General features: G+C 39.6%; 1 protein-coding gene across 1 annotated transcript in view; it reads left to right on the forward strand.

Moving 5' to 3' along the window:
• The window catches only part of RERG (RAS like estrogen regulated growth inhibitor), a 93,124-nt gene that overhangs the window by 64,795 nt on the left and 5,423 nt on the right, over positions 1 to 22,906 (forward strand). Inside the window, exons 3-4 of the mRNA XM_071422121.1 lie at positions 7,681 to 7,737; positions 22,754 to 22,827. Of these exons, the coding sequence (XP_071278222.1) occupies positions 7,681 to 7,737; positions 22,754 to 22,827 (131 nt within the window). The remainder of the gene's footprint in view (positions 1 to 7,680; positions 7,738 to 22,753; positions 22,828 to 22,906) is intronic.

The raw sequence follows: 22,906 nt of genomic DNA on the forward strand, positions 1-22,906 counted from the left end.
GGATTTCTGGCCAGGTTGCTGTTGGCAGCCAGGATGCTCTCACAGAAATCCCAGCCCTGCTCACCAGTCCCTACCCTGGCCAAGGTCTCACAAAAAACTCTCTTTAAACTTTGTTGGAAAAATTTCTTCATCTCCTTGGTGCATGAGACCGTGCCCTCTCTCTGAGTCCCTGCAGCCCTCCCAGGATGTGTGCACTAAGAAGGGAACAAATTCACCTCTCTCCCCTTTATTCCAGCTCTGCCTACTCATCTCTTGGTTTCTGAGCATGAGAGAGGGAAGAGAGCAGGGATCAGACCAAAATTTGGAAGAGACCCTAAAAAAACCCCAGAAAAACAACAGAAAACCCGTTCTCCTAAAAAAAAAGAAAAAAAGAAAACCTCCGAAACAAAACAAATAAAAAAAAACAACCCCAAAACAATAAAAAAAAAAACAACCAAACAAAAAAAACCACAAAAATCCCAAAAAAATCCCACAAAAAACCAACAAAAAACCCACTCTCCCAGAAAAAAAACCAACCCCCAAAACAAAAAAATAACCAAAGCAAAAAAAAAAAAAACAAAAAAAAACAAAGAAAAAACCCCCAAAGAAAACCAAAAAGCCCAAAGCAAACCAAACAAACAAAAAACCCCCCAAAAAAGCAATATCACCACCAATACCAAAAAATCACAACAAAACAAAAACCCCCACCTCAGCACCAATGATGGGTTTATGGCCACTCTCTATTACAGCTTCTTTTAAGTGTGAGTTTTACAGTACTTTAACAAATTAAAAAATGGAGTTGTATTTTTCTCTTTATAAGTTTTTTTAAGGATAAATTGTCTAATTAAGAAATTATACTTAAATTATTTTTACTTTTAAATTAATAACTAACTACTTGGGATTCATAATTTGGATTTTTATGTAATTACACAGTACTACTTAAATTTATGAAGAAGGTAGAGAAGAAGGATTAGCTTCTTTTTTACATTTTTTATCTTATTTTATATATATATTACCATATTTTAAAACTTTAAACTCTAAGTTTTCTACTGTGTGATATTACACACTTCTATTCAAACTACACACTTATAATCTTAGTTTTATCATTCAATTTTGGAAGCTTTCTCCACAGCCTCAGGTCAAGGCAGTGTTCTCTTGGGGGGTCAGTGCTTTTCAGCACAGAAAGTCTGAAATTCTCAGAAACCAGGGTTCCAACACATATGTGTTAGTAATAGCACACCAGAAAGTTTAGGTTTCACAAATGGGGTGACAGAAAAAGTTACACAATGAAGTCAGGAGAGAGAAATGGTACAAGTGTGGATATTACCCTAAAATGATCAAAACCATTCAACACACCAGTCTGATAGCTTATCTTTCACATGAGTGCAATAAACACTCATGTGAAATAAAGAATCTTATGCTGAAAATATATGATATGGAATGGGGTAAGGTAATGTAAATTAAGCCTCCTGCTTGAGTTCCATATGCAGCAACCTTTGTAAAAAAATGCCTTGAGCGCTGAAAGCAGAGGGGAAAATATGACAACAAAAATCCTCCTGTTCAGTGAGGATGGGATGAATGACTATTAATCAACAAAAAAGTCAGGGTGAACTATCCAGAGGAGCATACAAAGATGTCCAGTCCCCCATGAAGACAATTGAGATGAATATGTAAATGCACTGTGCCACAGACTTCCAGAATTTCAGATGAACTCCCTGAAACAGGTTATTTTTCCCCAGGCTCTTTCCCCTCAAGTTCCTAGAATTGAATATTTCCCACAGAAGCAAAATGCAGTTACATCTGAGATAGAGGGAAATTGCCACTAACAGAAGAAATACTCCCCAAAACCTTGTAGCAGAAATTGAAAAGTGACAGTGGCATGAAATACACTGACATTTAGTCAGGCTGGAATATGAATGACCTGATGGAGATTGCAAAAAAGCAGAGCTGAGCAGGAGTGTGCTGTTTGTCTCTTCCACAGTAGGATACTCTCTCCAAACAGCTTGTGGAAAGAAGGTCAATTATTGACATCTAATTGGACAACCTGCTGAATTAATATCTGAAACAGCCTTTGGAGTCCTGCTGCATTCACATTCTGCATGTGAAATATTATTCACTGTAGAGATAAATCCAATCTACAGCACTTAATATTGTATATTTGAAAGCTTATTAGTGGTTTCGAAATACTTGAATGTGGAATGATGGTTTCAACCATGATCAAGTGGGAATTGAGATATTTGAGACAGGTATTCCAGTCCTTTTATATTCCACCAGAACAAAAAGACATTTGAACCACTCTTGCTGCTCAGATTTGAATCCACAGAACTGAAGCCCTTTCCATCACCACTGAAGAAAAAAGGCTTGCATTGCACAGTGAAACCTCCTGAAAGGCAAAAGCAGCACATTTCATCCCACAGCTGTTCAATCCTGGCTGTATGTGCTATAGCACTGTATATATACACCTGTATATACACACACACTGTCGCATATAAATTGCTACATGGTATATATAATATATACATTTGGTATTTATGTTTAATTGAACTTTATATGTTAAAGTATACATCCTTTTTAACTTCTATTGGCAGACAGTGGAGGACCTCCCTGTGCTTTTAAAGAAAAATTATCATAAACAGGAATTTTTCTGCACAGCTCACTGCTTGAGACAGTGACTTAAAAATGCCTAAAACATGCAGAGTTTGAAACAGCAAGGCAGTGTAAAACAAAACATTTTTATGCTTCATTGAGTTCTCCCTTATTTTTCTCACGGATCTTGCTTTGCTCCATTAGATTTACTGTAGGAAAATTCTAGTTTACTGCAGCAGGTCCCAACATCAGAAGTGACCACGGTGAGCAAGCCAAGAGAGGAGGCAGAGAGGTGCTGCTGTTGATGTCTCACCCAGCCCTCACATCCCCACATCACAGAATTGCAGAGATCCCATCAGAGCTGACTCAAACTCAGGCCCACGGATGCAGAGCAAGCAATGAGTGCGTGCTCACATCCCTGATGGATCAGAAAAGGACTCTGCATTATAAGTTCACACTTTCCCCCACACACAGACACCCCCAGATGACCTGCCCTTCCAGAAGCAAATTAAATCCTCATGGTTTTGCCTTTAAAAGAAAACCATTATTTCCTGAACGTGGACAGAGAGCTGTTTAAGGAGGGAGAACATCATCTACCAGAATCCAGAGCACTGCCATCCTGCAGGCTGGAACTCACCCTGTCTTCCAGGGGGGCTGAAATTCCAATACCTAAGGGGCCTCTGAGAAGGTGATTGAAGGATGAACTCTCTAACAAAAATCTATATTTTAAGAAACAGTGAAATACTTCATTTCTGAAAGTGCTTTTTGATCATTCTAACCTTTGGTTTTAACCACTCTGGTGTCTCCTGCCAAGTGTGGTTTACTGATGACACATCATCATGGCACCAGGAATGGACTTGTTGATAAGTTAAATAATGGGACTACTTTCAGACCATTTTTATAGCTGAAAATTCTCATGGCATAAAAGAGTCATCATACAGTTATTTCACTGTGGAAAATTGTTATTTTTCTTAGAATAACTTTGAACTCTGTAACTTTTTGGGAAGGGGGTTGTTTTTCAAATAAAACCCTGCTTCCTTTCTTCCCCAAAAAACTCAGCTTGTATTAGCTGGAATGAAACCAAATCCACAGAGATATGTGTTCAGACAGATTGTAAATTTAGCTAGAGCATTTATATGTTACTAAATCCAAACAAAGATCTAAAACAAGATGCAAAATATCACACACACACAAAAAAAAAGTTCCAAAATAGTTGGAATGGGATTTTTAAAGCTGAGAAAGGGACTCAGCCATACAAGTTTGAAAGAAATTGATTAATTATGTGGTTGATAACCTTGGTTTATATGCCATGTTAAATCCTGGAATAACTTCATTGTCTTCAGTGGAGCTGCACTGCAAATGTATTTGACAGATAGTCAGATTCTTCTCCAAGAATAACTTCTAAGGCAGAAGTTTTAAACATGAGTGAATGAAAGTCCTGTGCCAAGTTCTGCCCTAATTTATGCCCTGTATAAAACAGCTGAGTTGGAAGTGAGGGTGTCAGGAAAGGCAGAAAGAGACATGAGTCTGTTCTTCCTTTGCTGGGATGTTACATCAGCTCCCCTTGGTGATGGTCATGTCTCCAAACAGCACAGCAGGAACCCACAAGGCAGCTTGTGGGTGATTCTTGCCTTCCCAGCCTGCAAGTTCTTGTGTTTCACAAGCTGTAAGAGTTCAGGGAAGAGCCTGGAGCAGTCTCAGTGTAGAGCCATGAAATTCACTCCTATTAACTACTGCATCAATCTGAGCCTGGGATGCTTCAAAATGAATTTGAGGATGAGCACTGGAAATGGCCATTTTAATATGAATATTGGAATTAGTCACTTAATTTAATCAGAAAATAATGTGTTTCAGACAGTTTTGGTCTCAATGTTATTTTGAATTAAAACCCAGCATTTGGATTGGTTTTCTTTAGTCTGTTGGGTTATTTTTGGCTCATTATTAGCATTAGAGTAAAACTGACTCGTCAGACAGCACACACACCTTTGCTCAGGTGAGAGGGAAGTAAGGCCCATCTCAACTCATCTTTTATACAACATTACTAAGGACACAAGGGGGATTTTATTATTTTGCCCAAAGCATCATTTAAGCCAGCAGCAGCAATCTGACTGCTCCAGCTCCAAGTCTAGTGAATTGCTGATGTCCTCACTCCTGATTCTTCTGCTGGCAGAGCTATTTTACAGCAAAGTGATGTAATCTGGCAGTGAGTGAGCTCAACATAAACAGCCTGGCTCCAGTAATACCCCTGCTCCAGGGGATCATTGCTGGGGCAGGAGGCAGCAGCCAGCAAGCTGGTCTCCAGACTCACAGCCCAAGCACTTGGATGCCCTTCCCAGCTCTTCCCTCATCATCTATTTTCAGTCAAATCAGGCAGCAAAGCCCCATACATTGCTTTAATATCCCACTGGATGTCAAGGGCCCATCTGCTGAGCACCCCTAATGAGGCAAAAGTGAAGATATTTCCCATCCAACATAGTCTGAAATACTTATAAACAGAACAGGCTCTGGATCAAGAACCTCTCATGCTCCCCATCTGTGAAATGCAGCTAGCTGCTAATCTTCAGCCTCATAAAAATGTGTGGAAGTGAAAAGCTTTATAGGATGTGCTGTGACCACTGCCATGACAGAGAGCAGCAGCATTTTGAAGGAATTTGACTGGGTCAGAAGCAGGGAGGCTGAGCAGAGCCAGCAGCCCTGCACAGCCCCACAGTGCCCTAAAACAGACACAGAGCTCATGGTTCTGGAGCTGGTAGTTCCCCACTCACTGGGGTTGTGATAAGGGGGTGTTTCCTTCCCTTCCCTAGGCCCAAAGAAAAGGAAAATACTTATAAAAATACTTCATTGGCAGCAGTGCCTAGCAAGCAGCTCACTGTGCTTTTGGTGCTCACCTCTGAGGTCTGCCAGCAGAGACTGATTGCCATCTGACTGTGCATGGCAGCCAGCTCCCACCCTTCTTTCTTTAGTTCTGCACCCTCCTAAACATGTCATTATTTATGTATCTGCATGTGCTGGAGGTAAATACAGCCTAGCCACCCCCTCCTCAGCAGAGCTTACACCTGTGATCTCTAATTCTTCACCTCTGCAGCCCTGCACACCTGCACCATTTCATCCTGTGTAATAACTGTGGGTTGTGTACCCCGGGGCTTTATGAAACCTGGGTTTCTCCTCCCAGGCTCATCTCAGCACCTCCAGCCCAGTTCTACTTGTACTTCTTATGGCTTGTCACCTTCTAATCTCTTATATTTGGGCACCTCCAAAACCAGCTCTTCTCTCTCTTTCCCTTCAGAGCTCTCTCTGTGACTGTTCTTAGTCATGCTTGACAAACTTCCAATCCCCTCCATCATTTCTACTCTCTTCTCCAGCAATTTCCATCTACAAGTACAAGGTTATCATAAATAGGGGGACCATGTTTAAGTATAAAAACAGTTGGACAGGTTCTTCTACCTTTAATCTGTCTTCATTAGCTTCTCCAGGTCCAGGCACAGGCTCAGGCTCTGGCTCTGCCACACAGGTAGCCCATCACTCCTTCTCCTTCAGAGTATGGCTGTGAAAACATTTTTAAATTCTTTAAAAATTTTAAATAAATTTTTAAAATCTGTTTGATTTTTAAAATCTGTTTTAAGTAATTTTAAATCTGTTTAATGTTTTTAAATCTGTTTTTAAATCTGTCTTTGACAAAGAAGCTAATAAGAGAGAATCTATTACTAGCAATTAAAGAATCATGACCAAACTTTCAAAACAACAAGATGCTTGAACTATTCCAGCTATGATAATAAGTACATAAAAAAAAATTTGTGGTGCAACATTACCATGGATGTAAAATCAGCTACAAAGAGGTCATCTTGTTTTTGTTATCTTATGGAATTCAGGTTAAGGACCATACTTGAAAAGTTACTTTGACTAAGAATTGCCACATCTACTCTGAGGAACAAGGACAGCATTTCATCAAAGCCTGAGGAAAAAAAATCAAAGTAGGATTTCCTAAGGAAAATAGAAACCTAAAATAACACCAACTTCAAATCGCTTCTTGTGTAGCGATCTCATTTCCTAAGGATCAGCTTCTTATTACCCCTCCAAGTATGAGATATATTAATCTTCTTAAAACTAATATTCTGATTGTCTGATTAAGGAAATTATAATTCATTAGATTTATTTTGCAGACTCTTGCCTTATCCTAAGTCTGGGATGGAAGGCATTCTCCTGGCTTCAGTTTGGAAAAGGATCAGAGCTGGGTTTTATTGTCCACCTGCAACCAAAAGCTGGAACAATCATATGGGTCTGATGACAAGGAAAAGTTTTCCTGTAGCTGTAATTGCTGCACTCTTAGCCTGTGCAGTGATATCTCTGGTTTCATTTGGAGAAAGGATTTTGGATGGTTTGCAGGGGTAAATTATTCATTTACATCATTAGAAATTCAAAGCAGTGCATGGTTTTAAATTAAAGAATAATCTAAGTCTATAGGAGTTGTTTTTAAGGAGTTTGGAGGGATAGAAAAACTTAAATACAAGAATATAAGTAGCAAGATCTTATCCTGTAAGTTGAAACTAAGAACTACCTGTCCAGTGCTCCAAAATGTAAACTTGTTTTTCTATTTCTGCAAATTGATTAATAGCATGTGTTGACCATTGGTTTGAAATATTTAATCTGTTTTTTTCAAGTAGGCAAAATGTGGAAATTAAACTGTTGCAAGGCATGCCAAAACAGAGAAGGAAGCTATTTAGCCAGTTATTTCTGCCTTACAAGGTTTACAATCCAAAGGCAAGTTTTCAAGAATAAAGTTATTTTGATCAACCCCTCATTTTGAAGTATCAAAGCTGGTTCTAAAACCACCAACACTTTCCCCACTGGTTATAGGATACCTAAAGCATCCAAAGTAGTTGCTTTAATGCTGCAAAAAGTTTTTGGTATGTTTGTTTTGATTTGTTCTGTTGCTCCCATCCAAAAGCGTGAAGTGGGCCACGAACAGTGACAAGTTCTCAAGTGCCCCAAGAAGCTCACAGCTTAGGGGAGCTGCTACCTGTCCACTCACATAGAAAACTTTGCTGGGAAAGCTTTAAAACCAATCTGTTGAGTTGATGCCTTGTCCTTCTGACCCAAATCTCTTTGTCCCTGCAGCTCTCGTGGTGCGCTTCCTGACCAAGCGGTTCATCTGGGAGTACGACCCAACACTGGGTAGGTGGCTGTGTCCTGCATTTGAGGGGTTCCCAGACAAAGGAAGGAATGATGAATCTGATTCCATGTTCTCAGAAGGCTCATTTATTATTTTATGATACTATATTATATTAAAGAATGCTATACTAAACTATACTAAAGAATACAGAATGCTAAAAGGATAATAATGAAAACTCGTGACTCCTTCCAGAGTCCTGACATAGTTTGACCCTGATTGGCCAATGTGTCAAAACAATTCACATGAAACCAATGAAACAATCACCTGTTGGATAAACAATCTCCAAACACATTCCAACGCAGCAAAACACAGGAGAACCAATGAGATAATTATGGTTTTACTCCTTCTCTGAGGCTTCCCAGTCTCCCAGGAGAGAAATCCTGGGCAAAGGGGTTTTTCAGAAAATGTGAATGTGACAGTTGTGTCTTGGAAGCAGGGTGTGGAATGGCATGGCTGAAGCAATGGAATCGCAGAGCTAAAATTCCAAGCCTCGGTCAGCCTCTAAATTTGGTGCAAAAGAAAAGCTTCTCTATGGTCATTTTAAGCTGGAACAAATTGTTGCCTAAGATGGCAGAATAGAGAAGCAGCAGACAAAGGCTGAGTTAGTGTATGAGGCACATTTCTGCCCACTCAGAAATCCAGGGGAATTCTGCCATTGAAATAAATTGCTTCAGCATTAAACTCTTCAAGTCATTTACTGTGAGATCAGTTTTCTCCTTTTACATATACCAAATGTCTTCTGCTTGAGAATAAGATACTGGGATACAGATCTGTATTCTGGGATAGAGATCTTAAAAATTTGTGGCCAAAAAAATGTTTTTACAGTCAGCCTACCTAGACTCAGGTAATTTTTTTGTCCTCATTTTCAAACTTATATTGTTTCTCATTTTTTGGGTGACCAGATAGGGGCACCAATCATCTAAAGGGCATCCACATGTCCCTTCCACTGCTCCCACTTAGCTCTGTTGGGTCTGGCATTTTCAAGAAGCTGGTGCAGATAGTTCAAAAAACCTGTCAAAAAGTTGCCCTGAATTAGAGGCTTCACTTAAAATTTGTGCCAAGGTCAATTTTTAAATTTTTTAGTATTTCTTAAATTGGCATATATTTAAATGCTCTGCAAATCCAGGCCAAGAAGTGCAAGACAAGGCATTCACTTCTTAGAAGGTGCCTTCAATACCTCAGGACTAAGTAATTCACACACAAAGTAAAGGGCTGGAAAGTTCTCTTTTCTCCAACAATGTGTTCCTCTCTCCTTCATAACATTTCTTTGCAGGTTCCAACACAGATCATAGAGTTAAATATCAATTTCTTTATTAGTGTTCTTTCCTTAACAGGTTTCATTAAGGAAATAGAAAATGCCATAAAATTGCAGAGCAGAAATGAAGTGTAATATATTCTATTACAGAACCCAGGCAGCCCTTTGTAAAAAGCAAGCATCCAGGATTTTTGTTTGGCAAAATGGAGAGATAACAGACATCAAAACTCCCATCTTGGGAAAATAAATCTCAGCACAGCCTGAACTCAAATACATTCTTTTATCTGCTACTATCAATGTAGTCCTCAGTGAATTATGTGTCACCTGCCTTGTGCTGCACAATGGAATGTTCAATAGAATGTTCCTTTGGCATTATTAGTGTTAGTGCTTCACATTTCAATCACCAGTGCAACATTCTAAAAACTTGACAAGAGGGGTATAAAGTCTCTATCTGTGTAGTCCAAGTTCATCAGTTTCTTACAGGGCCACTGCATGCAGAACCATCCTTTTTGCCTTGTTTAAGCACACAAATGAAGTTATTAGCAAGCTACAAGGTTTATTATTTTTTGCCCTATTATGAGGGCCCCATGCCCTTTTTGCTGTACAAGGCTTGACATTTTGTTTCTGTTTTACAAATGAATACAATTGCAAATTACTGTGCCCCTCAGGAATCTAATTGTCTTCTCTTTGCAACAAGGAAAGCTTTCGTGCAGGCAGCAATAAACTAAAAAATTAAATCTCTTCTGACTTACTGAATTCTACATCACCATTCAGTCTAGAGAATAATAGCTTAAATTATGTATTACACTCACTGTGATGCTCAGCTCTCCAGGTTGCTCTGAGGAAAAGGTTTGAGAAATTCAAAAACTAATAAACTATTGTCAAGGAGTTATTCCTTAATCACAGTAATCTCTGGTGGAAGCTGCTCACCAAGAGATTGTTTTGTAAAGTATTATTTTTTTCAAACAGATCACAATGGGATTCAAAAAGGGTTCTGAACTGTTAGAGATGACAAAAAATCTTGAAATTGTAACCACTATTTAGGCCTTCAGAGATCAATGAGAAAGAAACTGTACCTTGAAAAGCTTTGAAAACCAGTGCCTGAAAAAAATGCATTTCTGTCTTTTAGCATTGTCATCCTGCAGTGATTTGGTGTCCACTTACCTGTAAACATCTGAATTCACTGAGAAGCTTCAGCAGAATAGATTCATTTCCTCTCAGCAGTCATGGGCTGGCAGTTCTGTGGAAAGAGGAATATGCTCAATCAGTACAAAAAATTAAAGTTGTGTCAGTGAGGATAATTTCCTCTACAGGGAGAAATAAGCAGCTTTGTCAAGTTATTCTAAAAGGACAGGAGTAAAACAGATGCAAACCATCCAGCTACTAAGCAACGGGAGGTTTTGCCAAAAATCACTGGGGCTGAGACAAGAACATCAAATTTATAGTTTATTTCTTATATCAAGCTTTCAACCACCCATTAGCCCTCTGATGCAAGCAATCTCCAGATAATTCCTATTTTTAGGAAAGCTTTCACCAAGCTGTTCAAGGCCTGATGGAAATTCAACATTAACCTAAAGTAAGCATCATATTAAAAAAAACCCAACTGTTCCTCTTTTTATTCAAGGGTGGCACATTTTAACTGGAAGGGGAAAAACACACCTTATAAATATTCCTTACTATTCTAACCTGCCAGAAGTAAATGAAGGGCCATATTTTTAGCAGCACCTGGATAGAATGCTGTACCACCAGGAGCCAAATTACCAACCACAAAATAACATTTTCTGGCAGGAGGAACATCACTGAGCCCTGCAATCTTTGGAAAACAGAGCTGCTGCTGAAGTCAGGGCTCTGCAGCTCTGCCACTCTTGTGCAGATGTTGGATCTGTGCAAACACTGGCAGGACAGCTGCATCTTCACCAAAAGTACATCTCACTCTGCTTTTCATTTAACTGTTCTCAGCCAAAGGGCAGCAACCTCAGCAAAGGTCATTTTCTGGGGAGTGTTAACCACCAGCCTTGACTTGTCCAATATTTCTGTTTAAATGGCAACTCATTGTCACCATTTTGGCATGGGGTTTTTGTTTGCTTTTCCAAAAGGTGCTAAATTCCTCGAGGTAAATTCCTACCTGGCATTATCAAGGTGAATGGGTTTCCACATCCATCTTCATTTACAGAAAATTGCAGCTATCTCACATTTTCAACAGAATTAGATGAAAGAGATCTATGTAGGAATGGGCTGGAATAGCACATTTTAAAACATACACGCAGTTGTTTTCTAAAATATTAAATACATGAATAATTCAGCCTCAAACTAGTCTTCTTTAGCTAGTCAAATATGCACTGAGAAAGGGGATTGGATTCCCACATGGATTTCACCAAAATTCATTCATGTTTACATGTTTTTAAATAGAACAAAACTTGAAAAACGTATAAGCAAGCTCAGTGTGATGTTAAAATGCTTGGCCTGAGTAGGACACCAGTTAAGTCACACTCCTGTCATGAATGTGGGACTCTCATGGACCTCAGTGACCCCAGGGCTTGACCCCATGATTTTCAGGGATTTCAGCAGGGAATAGCTGCTCTCCCCAGTCCCAGTAAATTGCAATAACAAATTTTGAGTCTGCATCTCAGCAATTCCCCCCAGGAGCTACTGGCAGTGCCCAGAATTTATGGTGCCTTCACCTGAGCTCAAAAATTGAGATGTTGTGGTTTGTTTTGATATTTAATTGATTTTAAAATTGGAGATGCTGAATCCGAGTGATCAAGGAATCTGCTAGATTTATTTTTTTCCTGAAAGGCAAAAAAAGGAGGAGAAAGCCCAAAGAGCCATCACAGCAGCAGACAGATGGGGGGCCTGCAGAGAACTTCATGGTAGCAGCAAATTTCCTTCTTCCATAAGCCATGGCATGCAGGGAGAATCTCCTGGATCAAATGATGAAAGAAGAAAATTCATCATTGCTATGGCTGAGCACTTTCAAAAATAATTTTGCATCATTTCTCTGAGAACACATTTGTTGTTCCACCAAAACTTGAACAGTTTGCTTTACTAGAAACAGAGCTGGGGTATCCAGGAATTGGGAGAAAAAAAATCAAAACAAACCAAGAAAACCTTCCCCCCAAAAAAACAAATATAAGGGGGGTGTGTTATGAACTATGTTTTGTCATTTGTTTTGGATTAGCATTTTTAAGTACAGTTGGGAGAATCAGGAGGCTCCTGAGGCTCAAGGACTGAAACATCAGTTTTTGCTATATAGGAAAAAGTCCCAAATAAATAAACCCCCAGGTAAATGCAGGAGAAAGGCTCCTCAGTTCTTTTCTTGTTTCTGTAACTGATTTGTTGTCTGCAGTGTCTGCCTCTGTGTCTCACCTACAAAATCCTTCATCTTACAGAAGGATTGCAAATCCCTAGAGTAGCTGATACTCACATTTAGGACACTCATCAAAGGCACACAGAAACACCAAGCAAAGCCTGGATTTGAAACAAAAACCTACTTCTCTCAGCAAACAAGGAGATGATATTTTTGCTGACCTTTCTAGAAGTGTCTTGGCTTTCTCACACTGCCCCTAGATGTCTTTCTCCAACTATTCACACATTTCATAGGATTTTGGCAATCCTCTGAAAAGAAAACTCTCTGTTAGCAGATGATCAATAGAACAGGACTGTGTATAAAGGCAAAGAAAGACAGAAAGCAAAGGAGTTTATTTAATTAGAAAGGGATAGAGAGAAGACTCTTAACTACTTTAAAGTAGAGGTAACTCTAAGAAATAGGGGTTTTAAGAAAAATTATAATTTTGCCAGGACTAGTAGATAAATAGTGACATTTTTGAAGAGTATTTCTTGTGACTGTATCAGAATTTCTTTACAGGTTTTTGTTCACTCTTTTTGCTCCCCTGGCAGAATAAAACCTTTGAACAGTGTTCCTATAATGTCCTATCTAATGCAACATACAGACAGCCCATAAGAGACCCTCAAACATGGGTAAGATGTGTAGGCATCAGGAAAGCAAGAAAAATAGGAGATAAAATAGTAACAATTTCTTGAAGGAAGGAGACAGAATCCTCTCCTAGAGCCCTGAATTCTCCCACAGCAGGAAACTAAACCTCCTAGAGACGAGCTCCAGACTTGCAAATTACACCACTGTGGCAAGAACAGCAGAAATGACTTTGTGAAGGTATTTACACTGGCAAGGAGGCTTTTCCCACTGGAAAACTTCTTGCAAGGATGATTATTTTTACATTAGAAGGGCAGTTTTGCTTACATCTATAGCTGGGGGGTTCTGTTAGCAAAACAGTATCATTCAGGCATCACAAGGAAAGGGTGGAGGTCCCATACAGGACATAAATAACGTGGCAAAACTAGCAAATAATGCTGGCCTGAGTTTGTTTTCTGCACTGGATAAATACAGGTCTGTATGAACAACATAAACAGCAGAGGAAAGTAGGAATAAATCCAAACTGGCTTTCATCAAAATGGTTGAGAACCAGAAACAGTTTAGCTGGAATCTCACTAAAGAGTAGAAGTATAGTTATTCAGTACAATTTATTATATATTTATTATTTTTTAAAAATAGAAATAATATATTTAATATAAATAAATAGAATCACTATAATTTATTATCTATTTATAATATTATAAATTATGGTTATAAAATAATTCTATATTATTGTATAATTATAATATTGTATTATATAAATAATTATATATTATTAAGTATAATTCATTATATATTATAATATATCCTAGCAAGAGAAGATACAAGAACTATCCTTTTGGGACAACTTGAAGCCATGATAAAAAGCTCAGGTCCAAATAGAGCTCTCCAGGATTGTCTCTGCTGTCTGGTTTATTCAGCTAAGACATTGTCTGGACAGCTGGAATACCATGTGAACACAAACCCCTGATCCCTGGGCTTGCCATCCCTGCTGCAGATCCCAAGTTAAGGAAACATTATCTTTGTGCATTGTGGCTTTTTTAGTTTTCTTGACTGGTGGCTTACTCAGCAAGTTTGCCCTAGCACTCCTGAAGGTTTAACTGCCTCTCCCCAGCACAAAAACCCTGCAGCAGCACAGATGAGGGAGAAACTGCCCAGACAGCAAACAGAGCTTCGAACAGAGCAGCCCAGAGTGAAAGAGGTGTTTATAAATCATTAACTGATGCCCCTGAAGCCCTGGGTGGAAAGGCTGACAGCCCTGGAAGGAACGCAGCCTCCCCTGCCAGTCCCTCCTCTTCCAGCTGCCCCACAGGATACTGCAGTCTGCAAGAAGCTCATGATGGAAAATTTGAAAAAAATTTGAAAAAAAACATTTTCTATAGTGAGGAGAAAGGCAGAGAGTTCTGCCACCACCTTGCAGAACTTTGCCTTCTGCATATTTCATCCAAACACCCGTGCTGACAACTCCAGCCTGTCCAAGCACACGTGGTCCTGGTGGGGTGTAGTGGTAACCAACATTTGGGGCTGGAAGGATGGGCTGCCAGCCTGTGCCTCAGGGACTGCCATGGCAAATGTGTAGGCACTTCATAAATCACTGGGAAACAGCCTTATTCTCAAGCCAGACTCCAGCTATTCGTATCCTGGATTTTTATTGACAAAATTACTCATTCCTTCTGCTTCAGTGCTTAAGGGATTCAGTCCTCAGCAGTCTAAGTTTTGCCTTCCTAGGCATCTTCCTGTGATCATATTTTTCCTACATCAAAACAGCAGCAACATTATTTAACCTGATGTACATTTAATATGCTGTATCATTTTTACTGTGCTCTTCAGCAGGAGGAATTTATACTGAATGCATTATAGCAATGAGCCATGAAAGAATTCCCAGTTTCTCTGAGGTGTTTCTAAGGAAATGGACTCATATGGCCTAAAGCACCTTAAAACACCAATCTGGCTTCTAAAATTCTCAACAAAAACTTGAAATCATGAAATTGTAATTGAGAGCAGCAACAGAGGATTCTTACAATGACATGGGAAGCAGTTATCTGAAAATGTGGTTTGTTTTCTTTCATATGAGTCTCAAGATGAAGATATTCCTGATGCCAGTAATAAAAATACTGCTTTTTTGCAGTAGCTCAACAGACAGCAAAACTCAGGAATGGCAGTGGCTGTTCTTGCTATAGCTACAGCTGCAAAATATTTCTCCCCTACTTTTGTTGCTCATCATATTCTGAGATGTTTCCCAGATGGGCAGAATTTTCCAGTGCTTGCCTCTGCACCCCCAGGAGACAAGGCTTTTTGTTTTACTTATTTTGGGTGTGAGAAAATTCTCACTGGTTAGTTTTCATTTATGTTGTCAGAAGTAAGGTGAAACTCAGCTTCACCATCAAAGACTTCTGCTGCAATCAGACAAAAAGGCATTAAATTTATCAGGCTTAAATTTAGCAGGGTTGTATTTCCTACCAAGAACCAACTTCCCTTCCAAGCATTGGCAAGAAAATTAAATGAAAACCAAAAAACCAACAGACCAAAACAACCAACAACTGCTTAAACCTCTGAGCTTACTCTCTACTTGTTAGCACTGCTCTGGCTTTATTGGTTTGCTTTTAGCATGCCTTGATGAATTCAGTTCCAGGTACCTGCCCACATTTTCTTTGCCTGCCCCAGTAAAATTTGAATGAAAACAGAACCTATAGGAAAGGAAAAGCATCACCACTTCACTTCCCAAAAGAAACCCTTTCTTCCCATGCAGCAGAAACAACTTATTTGCATGCAGCAGGAGGTAATAAACAAAGACATCTTTAATTGTTTTTAGAGTCCTCTTCGAGAAAACTATTCTACAATTTCTGTCTGAAGGCCAAAATATTATTTATTAAAAATATCAACACATCAAGAAAAAATAATTTTCTGTAGGCTAGGTTTATATTACCCATGTTTTCTACCTAAAAAGAGGAAATCCCAGGGATGCAACAGAACCTCTCATACCAAGATGAGAACTTTATGGTCTATGTAAACACTGGCCATCTACTACCTTCCCACTTAATCATAAAGAGGATAATGTGATAAAAACCAAACTTCTCACTAAGCAGCAGCCTGATCAAGCCCCATTCCTCCTGGATTTGTTCTCCATATTCCCCACTACAGTAGCTGGTTTTTTTTGCATGTGTCCTTGTGCTCCATGGAGCATCCTTTCCCCCCATGAATCCCCACAGCATCTGAAGCTTCTGCTCAGGTCACCCACAAATATTCTCTGTCCATCGCCAGGGACCAGGGACAGCCCCAGATGCTGCCTTGTGCAGAGGCTCTTGCCTGCTGACTACCCCGTGCTTCCTCAGATAATGGATTTTTTGGGGGTTTTTTTGCTAAGGTTGGGATTAAATGTGTGAGATGCTATTTCTTGTTCTGACTCAGATGTTTATTAGTTCTTATTTATATTATAGTTTCACAAGCTGTGAGTTCTACAGCATGTCACTTAAACTAAAAATGGAGCCCTATCTCTTTCTACAAGGCTTTTTAAGGATAAACTGTTTAATTAAGAAATTACACCTAAATTATTTTTACTTTTAGTTTAATAACTAACTACTCATGGCCTGCAATACAGACTTTTTATCAAATTATATAACACTACCTAAACTTATGAAGAAGGTGAAAAAGAAGGATTAGCCTCTGCCCTAAAACTTCTGGTTTGCTTTATATATATTATTACTATATTCTAAAAGTTTAAACCCTAAATTTTCTACTATGTGATATTACACACTTCTATTCAAACCACACACTTATAATCTTAGTTTTATCATTCAATTTTGGAAGTTATTTTACAGCCTCAGGTCAAATGCAGTGTTCTCTTGGGGGTCAGTGCCTGTCAGCACTGAAATTCAGAAAGTCTGAAATTCTCAGTAATCAGGGTTCCAGCACTTAGGGATGTGAATAGGGTTGCTATGCCTCACCCAGCCTGGATTTACATAGAACAGAAACCTCTGAGAGCTCCACGTTGCACTGAAAAAGGCACTGAAAAAAGCACTGAAAGCAGCTGAGCCAGCACAGGTGCCCTCAGTGCCTCCCACGTGGTTCCTTTTGTGCCCAGCTTTGACCTGAGCAGCCTGGGGACACCTGCAGCACTGCAGTCACAAATCTGATTTTGGCAAAGGTGGCCTTGGAGATGGCAGCCAAAAATGAAGTTTGAAATGAAATCAGTTTGCACATCACCACGTGAATTCCAGAACAGCATCCACTGCATGTGAAGCAGGCTGGAGGCTCCAGACACAGGTTAAATATCTCTGCCAACAAATATCTTCTCACATCCATGTTTTGGTTGAAATTTGTAGCTTGACACGAGGGTTTGTGTAGCTTGACAGCTGTGCATTAAGAGCACACAACACCTATGGGAAGTGTATGAGGTGTTTTTTGGGTCCCTAGGACAAAGGAGGAGTTGAGAATCTGACTCCATGTTCTTAGAAGGTTAATTTATTATTTATGATCTATATAATATTATATAAAAGAATGCTATACTGAAACTATACTAAAGAATAGAGAAAGGATACTTACAGAAGGCTTAACAAAATAATAATGAAAAACTCATGACTGCTTCCACAGTCCCTACACAGCTGGCTGTGATTGGTCATTAAATAAAAAGAATTCACTTGTTGGTAAACAATGTCCCAACCACATTCCAAAGCAGCCAAACACAGGAGAAGCAATCAGATAATATTGTTTTCATTTTTCTCTGAGGCTTCTCAGCTTCCCAGGAGAAGAAATCCTGGTGAAGGGATTTTTCAGAAAATATGACAGTGACAGAGTGTTCCACCTCCTGGAGCTTTTCCTTCCCTATTTCCTGGCTCTTGGAGCTACACATGCACAGTACAACATTGAAGAGTCCAAATCCAATTATCAGTCACAATGTTTCCTTCCAAAAACATTATTTTTACTAATTTTTCTCCTTTTGCACATGATAAAAATGATGCAATGGCCATTCCTGGCATCTTGTTTGATAGTATTACTAATAAATAATCAAATTTTTCTCATTTGGGGGTCTGTGGTATTAATGAATAGAGAGACATGAGGTTATGCTGCATTAGCATTAGAGATATGTGCTAAACACACAAGGTACTGTGTTATACTGTGGTACTGTGTTTTTACTGACTGTAAAACCACTGCTGGTGGCAAAATAAAAACCCTCCTGTAAGGTAAACAACAGAGGGAACATGTAACAGCCAGAGGCAAGCAAGAAAAATAAATTCCACTGTGCTTTGAGAAAACCTGGGGTTGAGGAAGGAAGCAGTGAGGAGAGGCTTTCAGGAGGATACACTCAGCTTACAGGGGCTTTCTAAAATGTGCAAAATTCTTGCAGCAGCAGAGAAATGCAGAGGGGGACAAACCTCACCAGGGCTGGGTCAAGGAAGGGTTGGGAAAACGTTGCCAGGGTTAGTAATAATTTTTGGGGTGTTTTTTCCCCAACAGTGAAAGTCACCGTTCTCAAATGTGACAGAGAAGTGCACCTGATGGGTGTCAAAGACTGCAGGAGTCTAAATGAGTAGTGAGGTACCAACAAAACCACCCCCAACAATAAACAAGAACATTTATTCTGTTAACAGAACTAATTAATTTTTAATCTTTTAGACACTGCCATCCAACAGGAATTTAACCATGATTTAAGAGTTCATGTCTATTAGCTGAGGTTTTTGGTCTGAAAACTCTGCTGCAATCACTACACAAGAAGTCTTTCTCCAGATCTCCTGCATTTCTTAGATCCACCTGGCTGAAAACCACCATTAGACCAAAGTTTCTTAAAACAAGGACATTAAAAAATGCTTTAGTAACCTCTCTTGACAAAAAAATCAACTAAAATTCTGTATGGAAAGAGAGGTTGTGACCCTCTGTACTTAAAGGAAAACAACAGACCAGGCTGGCTTAAGTTTGCCTGTAAAATATAATTGCTTCATCTCAGCTGATTTACCCACTCCTAAAACCTAGAAACACCTCCATGCAAAAAAGTATTGAAAACAGCTTTTTACATCACTAAAACTTTTTACATCACTGCAAATATAACTCAAAATCTAGAAATTAATTTCCAGAGAACAGTTTTTTCTTGACAAACTACAATATTCTAGAACAAATATACTCAGAAAAACAGGATAGTCCTGGACAAAACAAAGGTTTGAGAGATGACCAGCCAAGTATCACAGGCCAAAACTCTGTTTAAAATATCACAGTAGTGCCAGGATGTGATGTGAACAAGTTGTGACTGAATATTTCATCCATAGACAGTCTGTGGATCATGGGCTTCAAAGTTTTCCCTACAAAAGTAGGTTTTTTCCTGTATTTTTTTAAAATCATATTGCTCAGAAGAATAAAGATATTTTGTAATTTGCTTATCAACACCAAGAGCCCCCAGGGAAGTTGTTTTATTCCCTGCAAAATAATTTTTTCCACAATTATTCAGCAGCTGTGGTCATTTGATTAATTAATTAATGAATTATTGTGGCTCAAAACCAAACCAACTGCTGCCATTTTCCAACAAGTTTCTCAGGCCTTTTGACCACTCAAAATCTATTTGAAATAAACTTGAATTTTTCAAACAATGGAACCATAAGAACCAAGAGTGCTTTGCACTGCAGGGGTGCTGGGGGATTTCAGCTTTATGAGCAGGAGCCACTCTGAAATCTGGCATCAGCCTTCAAAGCCACCCTCATCACACCTTTGAGCCTCTTACTGGGAATATGACTGGAAGCACAGCAAGAACAGGTCAGATTTACTTATTTATATTGAAGCAGGGCAAATAAATCAATCATTTCCCACAGCACTGCCAGATTCAGGCAGGCTCAGTCTGCACAGCAGCTCCCTGACTCTGCTCTGACACTGGGTTTGTTGTGAGCAAAGCTCGGCTCCGTGGTGTCTGTTCCATCTCTGGGGGCTTAGAGGTAGAATGGGTAACACCTGGTGCAAAGCAAGGTCTGAAGTGCAGAAAGTTGCCTAAAATCATCTTGGGAGCTGCTGGTGGAGTGCTGCACCTTGCTTTTTCTACTTAACCACAATGATGCAAGCATAAGCCTATTACAGCCTGGATTCATCTGACCAGTTCTGGACTTCCCAGGACTTTTGAGGTGCAGTTTATTCCAGGAGAGAGCTCAGACACGCTATATCCAGCAGCACCTATTTTATTTCATCAACTCTAATAGCAGTCAAGGGTACTCAGCTGAGTCACAGACACAAACACACAGGGGTTTGTTTCGGTCAGGGGTCCAGCAGTTATCTCAAGCCCTGTAGTTACTCTCTGGCTGCATGTCTCAAAAAAAAAAGAAAAAAAAAAAGAAAAAAAAAGGAAAAAAAAGGAAAAAAAAAAGGAAAAAAAAGGAAAAAAAAAAAAGAAAAAAAGGACAAAAGGGACAAAGAGGGGAAAAGATGGGGGGAAAAGATGGGGGGGAAAAAAGAAAAAGGCAGTGCCACAAGGAAAATGATACCAATAAATACCAAAGGAAGGCAATGTTTTTGTGATGTACCATGGGATCAGTGTGAGCAGACTAGGACTCACATCTTCAGGGCTCATAATTTACAAGACAACCAGATTCTTCAGATTTTTCTGTTCCCTTGAAGGAGAAGCCATGTCTGTGATTACACCAAAAATGCTTTCAACGTCCAGCTGTTTTACACTCCTCATTAAAATTCACCCAGCTACCACACATTCCTGAGCACAGGAGCAGACACACATTTAGGAAGATTTATTTACACGAATCTGACCTAAATCGGTGCTACTCATCCAAGATCAAATTCCATTCCAACATGAGCAGCCAAAGCAAGTTAAACTTGCAACATAAAGTGCTGCCAGAGTCCTATTTTGAGAAGTTAAGTATAATTTAAGATTCATGCTGCTTTTGCATGGTGAGCAAAAGTCTGTTCCTTGAGACTCCATAGGGAGACTCCATTCCATAGGGAGAATAAATCTCAAGGATTTATTATATATTACATTAAATATATATATTATAATAATATATTCTATTATTATAAATTATATTATATTATTATATATTTATTATATATTCTATTTTTATTATATTATTATAAATCTCATAGGATGGCCTACTCCCTCCTGCCTCCTGAGGACATTTCACAGATATCCTGCAGTCAGGGCTGGGTGAGCATTTTCTCAGCTTCTGTGGAAAAATTCTCAGCAGCCACTTGTCAAACAGGACCAGATGGCTGAAGGCAAATGAGCACTGCAAAGCCTTAGCAAGTAAGGAGCTAAAATCACACTCCTTACTCAGAGAGCCATCTCTCCTGCACAGCACCCTACCCCAAAGAAACAGAGCACAAGTTCCTAAATAACATCAAGCTTGGAGTACTACACAGGGAATCCCAACCCAACACTGAAATAGCTCATTGAAGGTGCAGCTCTAACAGCAAAGCAGAGTTTCCTGCTCTTTCTGCATTCCCTGAGGGAATTGCTGAGCCAGGAGGGTGTGTGGAAGGCACAGATAAGACATTCCACCAAGGGACTTTGACATACCTCACTCTGCTGTGTAGGCATAGCCTCAGGATCACAGAGAGAGACTCCAACACCTTCAAGAGCCTGGAAATACCATCCAGAAGGCGTATTTACAGCCTTTAAGAAAGCCAGTCATCATGGCCTGAAACCCTACAGCAAGCTTGCTTGCCATCTGCCCAAGTAAATTGGCCATTTGTCCCTATTGGAGACAGCTGGGCTGTTAAAGCAATTAAGGTGGCACAGGGAGGGCGTGACATTTTTGGTTTGGGAAGTGTTTGCAGCACTGACAGCACTGAAACATTCCTGATTGTGAGGAGTTGACATTCTTAAGTGAATAATGAAAACAGGCATTTATGAAACACCAGCCCTTGCAGAAGTTCAAGTTAAAGAAATAAGTTTCCTTCCTTTGTTCCTATTGAAGAGATTTACACCAAATGAAAGAATTTTGTCTCTGACAATGCAAAGCATTCATAGTCACTGGCCAGACTTTTACAGCATGCATATTTGTCTTTTGATATAGGACATCTGTGAGCTAGCAACAGTAATAAATCTGAATGTTAGCACAGATAGTTTTCCACATTTTAGGTCAAATGCTATCAAATTTAGCTTATCAGCTTATTAAGATAAAACAAGCTGCTTTGTCATTAGTTTTCTGATTAGTTGCTTGGCTCCAAAACCTGGGACAGTAAATAGGGTTGTTGGTTTCCATTTTTCCATAGTGTAAATGCTTAATGCCCACTGGTTATCCTTATAAATCATAAACAGGGAAATCACTGCTTGATCCCTGGCTAGAAGAGGGGAATGTGATGATTTCAGCATGTTTAAAACACACATTCCTAACATACCTAACTGGTCTGTAATTTTTTCACAGTACAGGGCCTGAGCTTAGTGGTTGGGTTCCTTGATCTGCAGCCATCCTGGTTTTGATCAACAAGCTATGCAGTGACAGTCTATTGAGCTGGATACCTTGAGAGTTGTGGTATTGTCTTCCAAAGCTAGCAGCCTTTCCTGGGAGCAAACAGGAAAAACGGGACATAGCTTTGCAGAGCTCTCTGCCACAGCTGTCCTTTGCTGGGTGCAGACTGCAGCATCCACCAGGCTTTTGCAGGTCTAACCCATGGGAAAGTAAAGAATGTGCCCTATGGAGAGAGGTAAGTGCTGCTGCTTTAGAAAAGAGGACTTGAATGTGCTCCAGGAGGGCTGGAAGAGCTCCAGCAAGGAAAATTTAGCCAAACTGCACGTCACATGTCTGCTCTTGTGCTGGGAGATCTGAGAGGAAGATATAAAAAACAGGAAAAAAAAGAGAAGAAAATTACGTTTTTCTAATACGTTTCACAACATGTGTTCTTATTTTAGAGTCGACATACCGTCACCAAGCTACCATTGATGATGAAGTGGTTTCCATGGAGATACTAGACACAGCTGGCCAGGTGCGTGGGTGCCTGTGCTGCTGCTACCCAGTGCCTTGGCTGGGGTGTGCAGCAGGGCAGGAAATTGTGCTGGTGGCAG

This window comes from Agelaius tricolor, unplaced genomic scaffold, assembly GCF_023055355.1.
Source record: "Agelaius tricolor isolate 1412-34295 unplaced genomic scaffold, bAgeTri1.0.p SCAF_3, whole genome shotgun sequence".
NCBI classification, from domain to species: Eukaryota; Metazoa; Chordata; class Aves; order Passeriformes; family Icteridae; genus Agelaius; species Agelaius tricolor.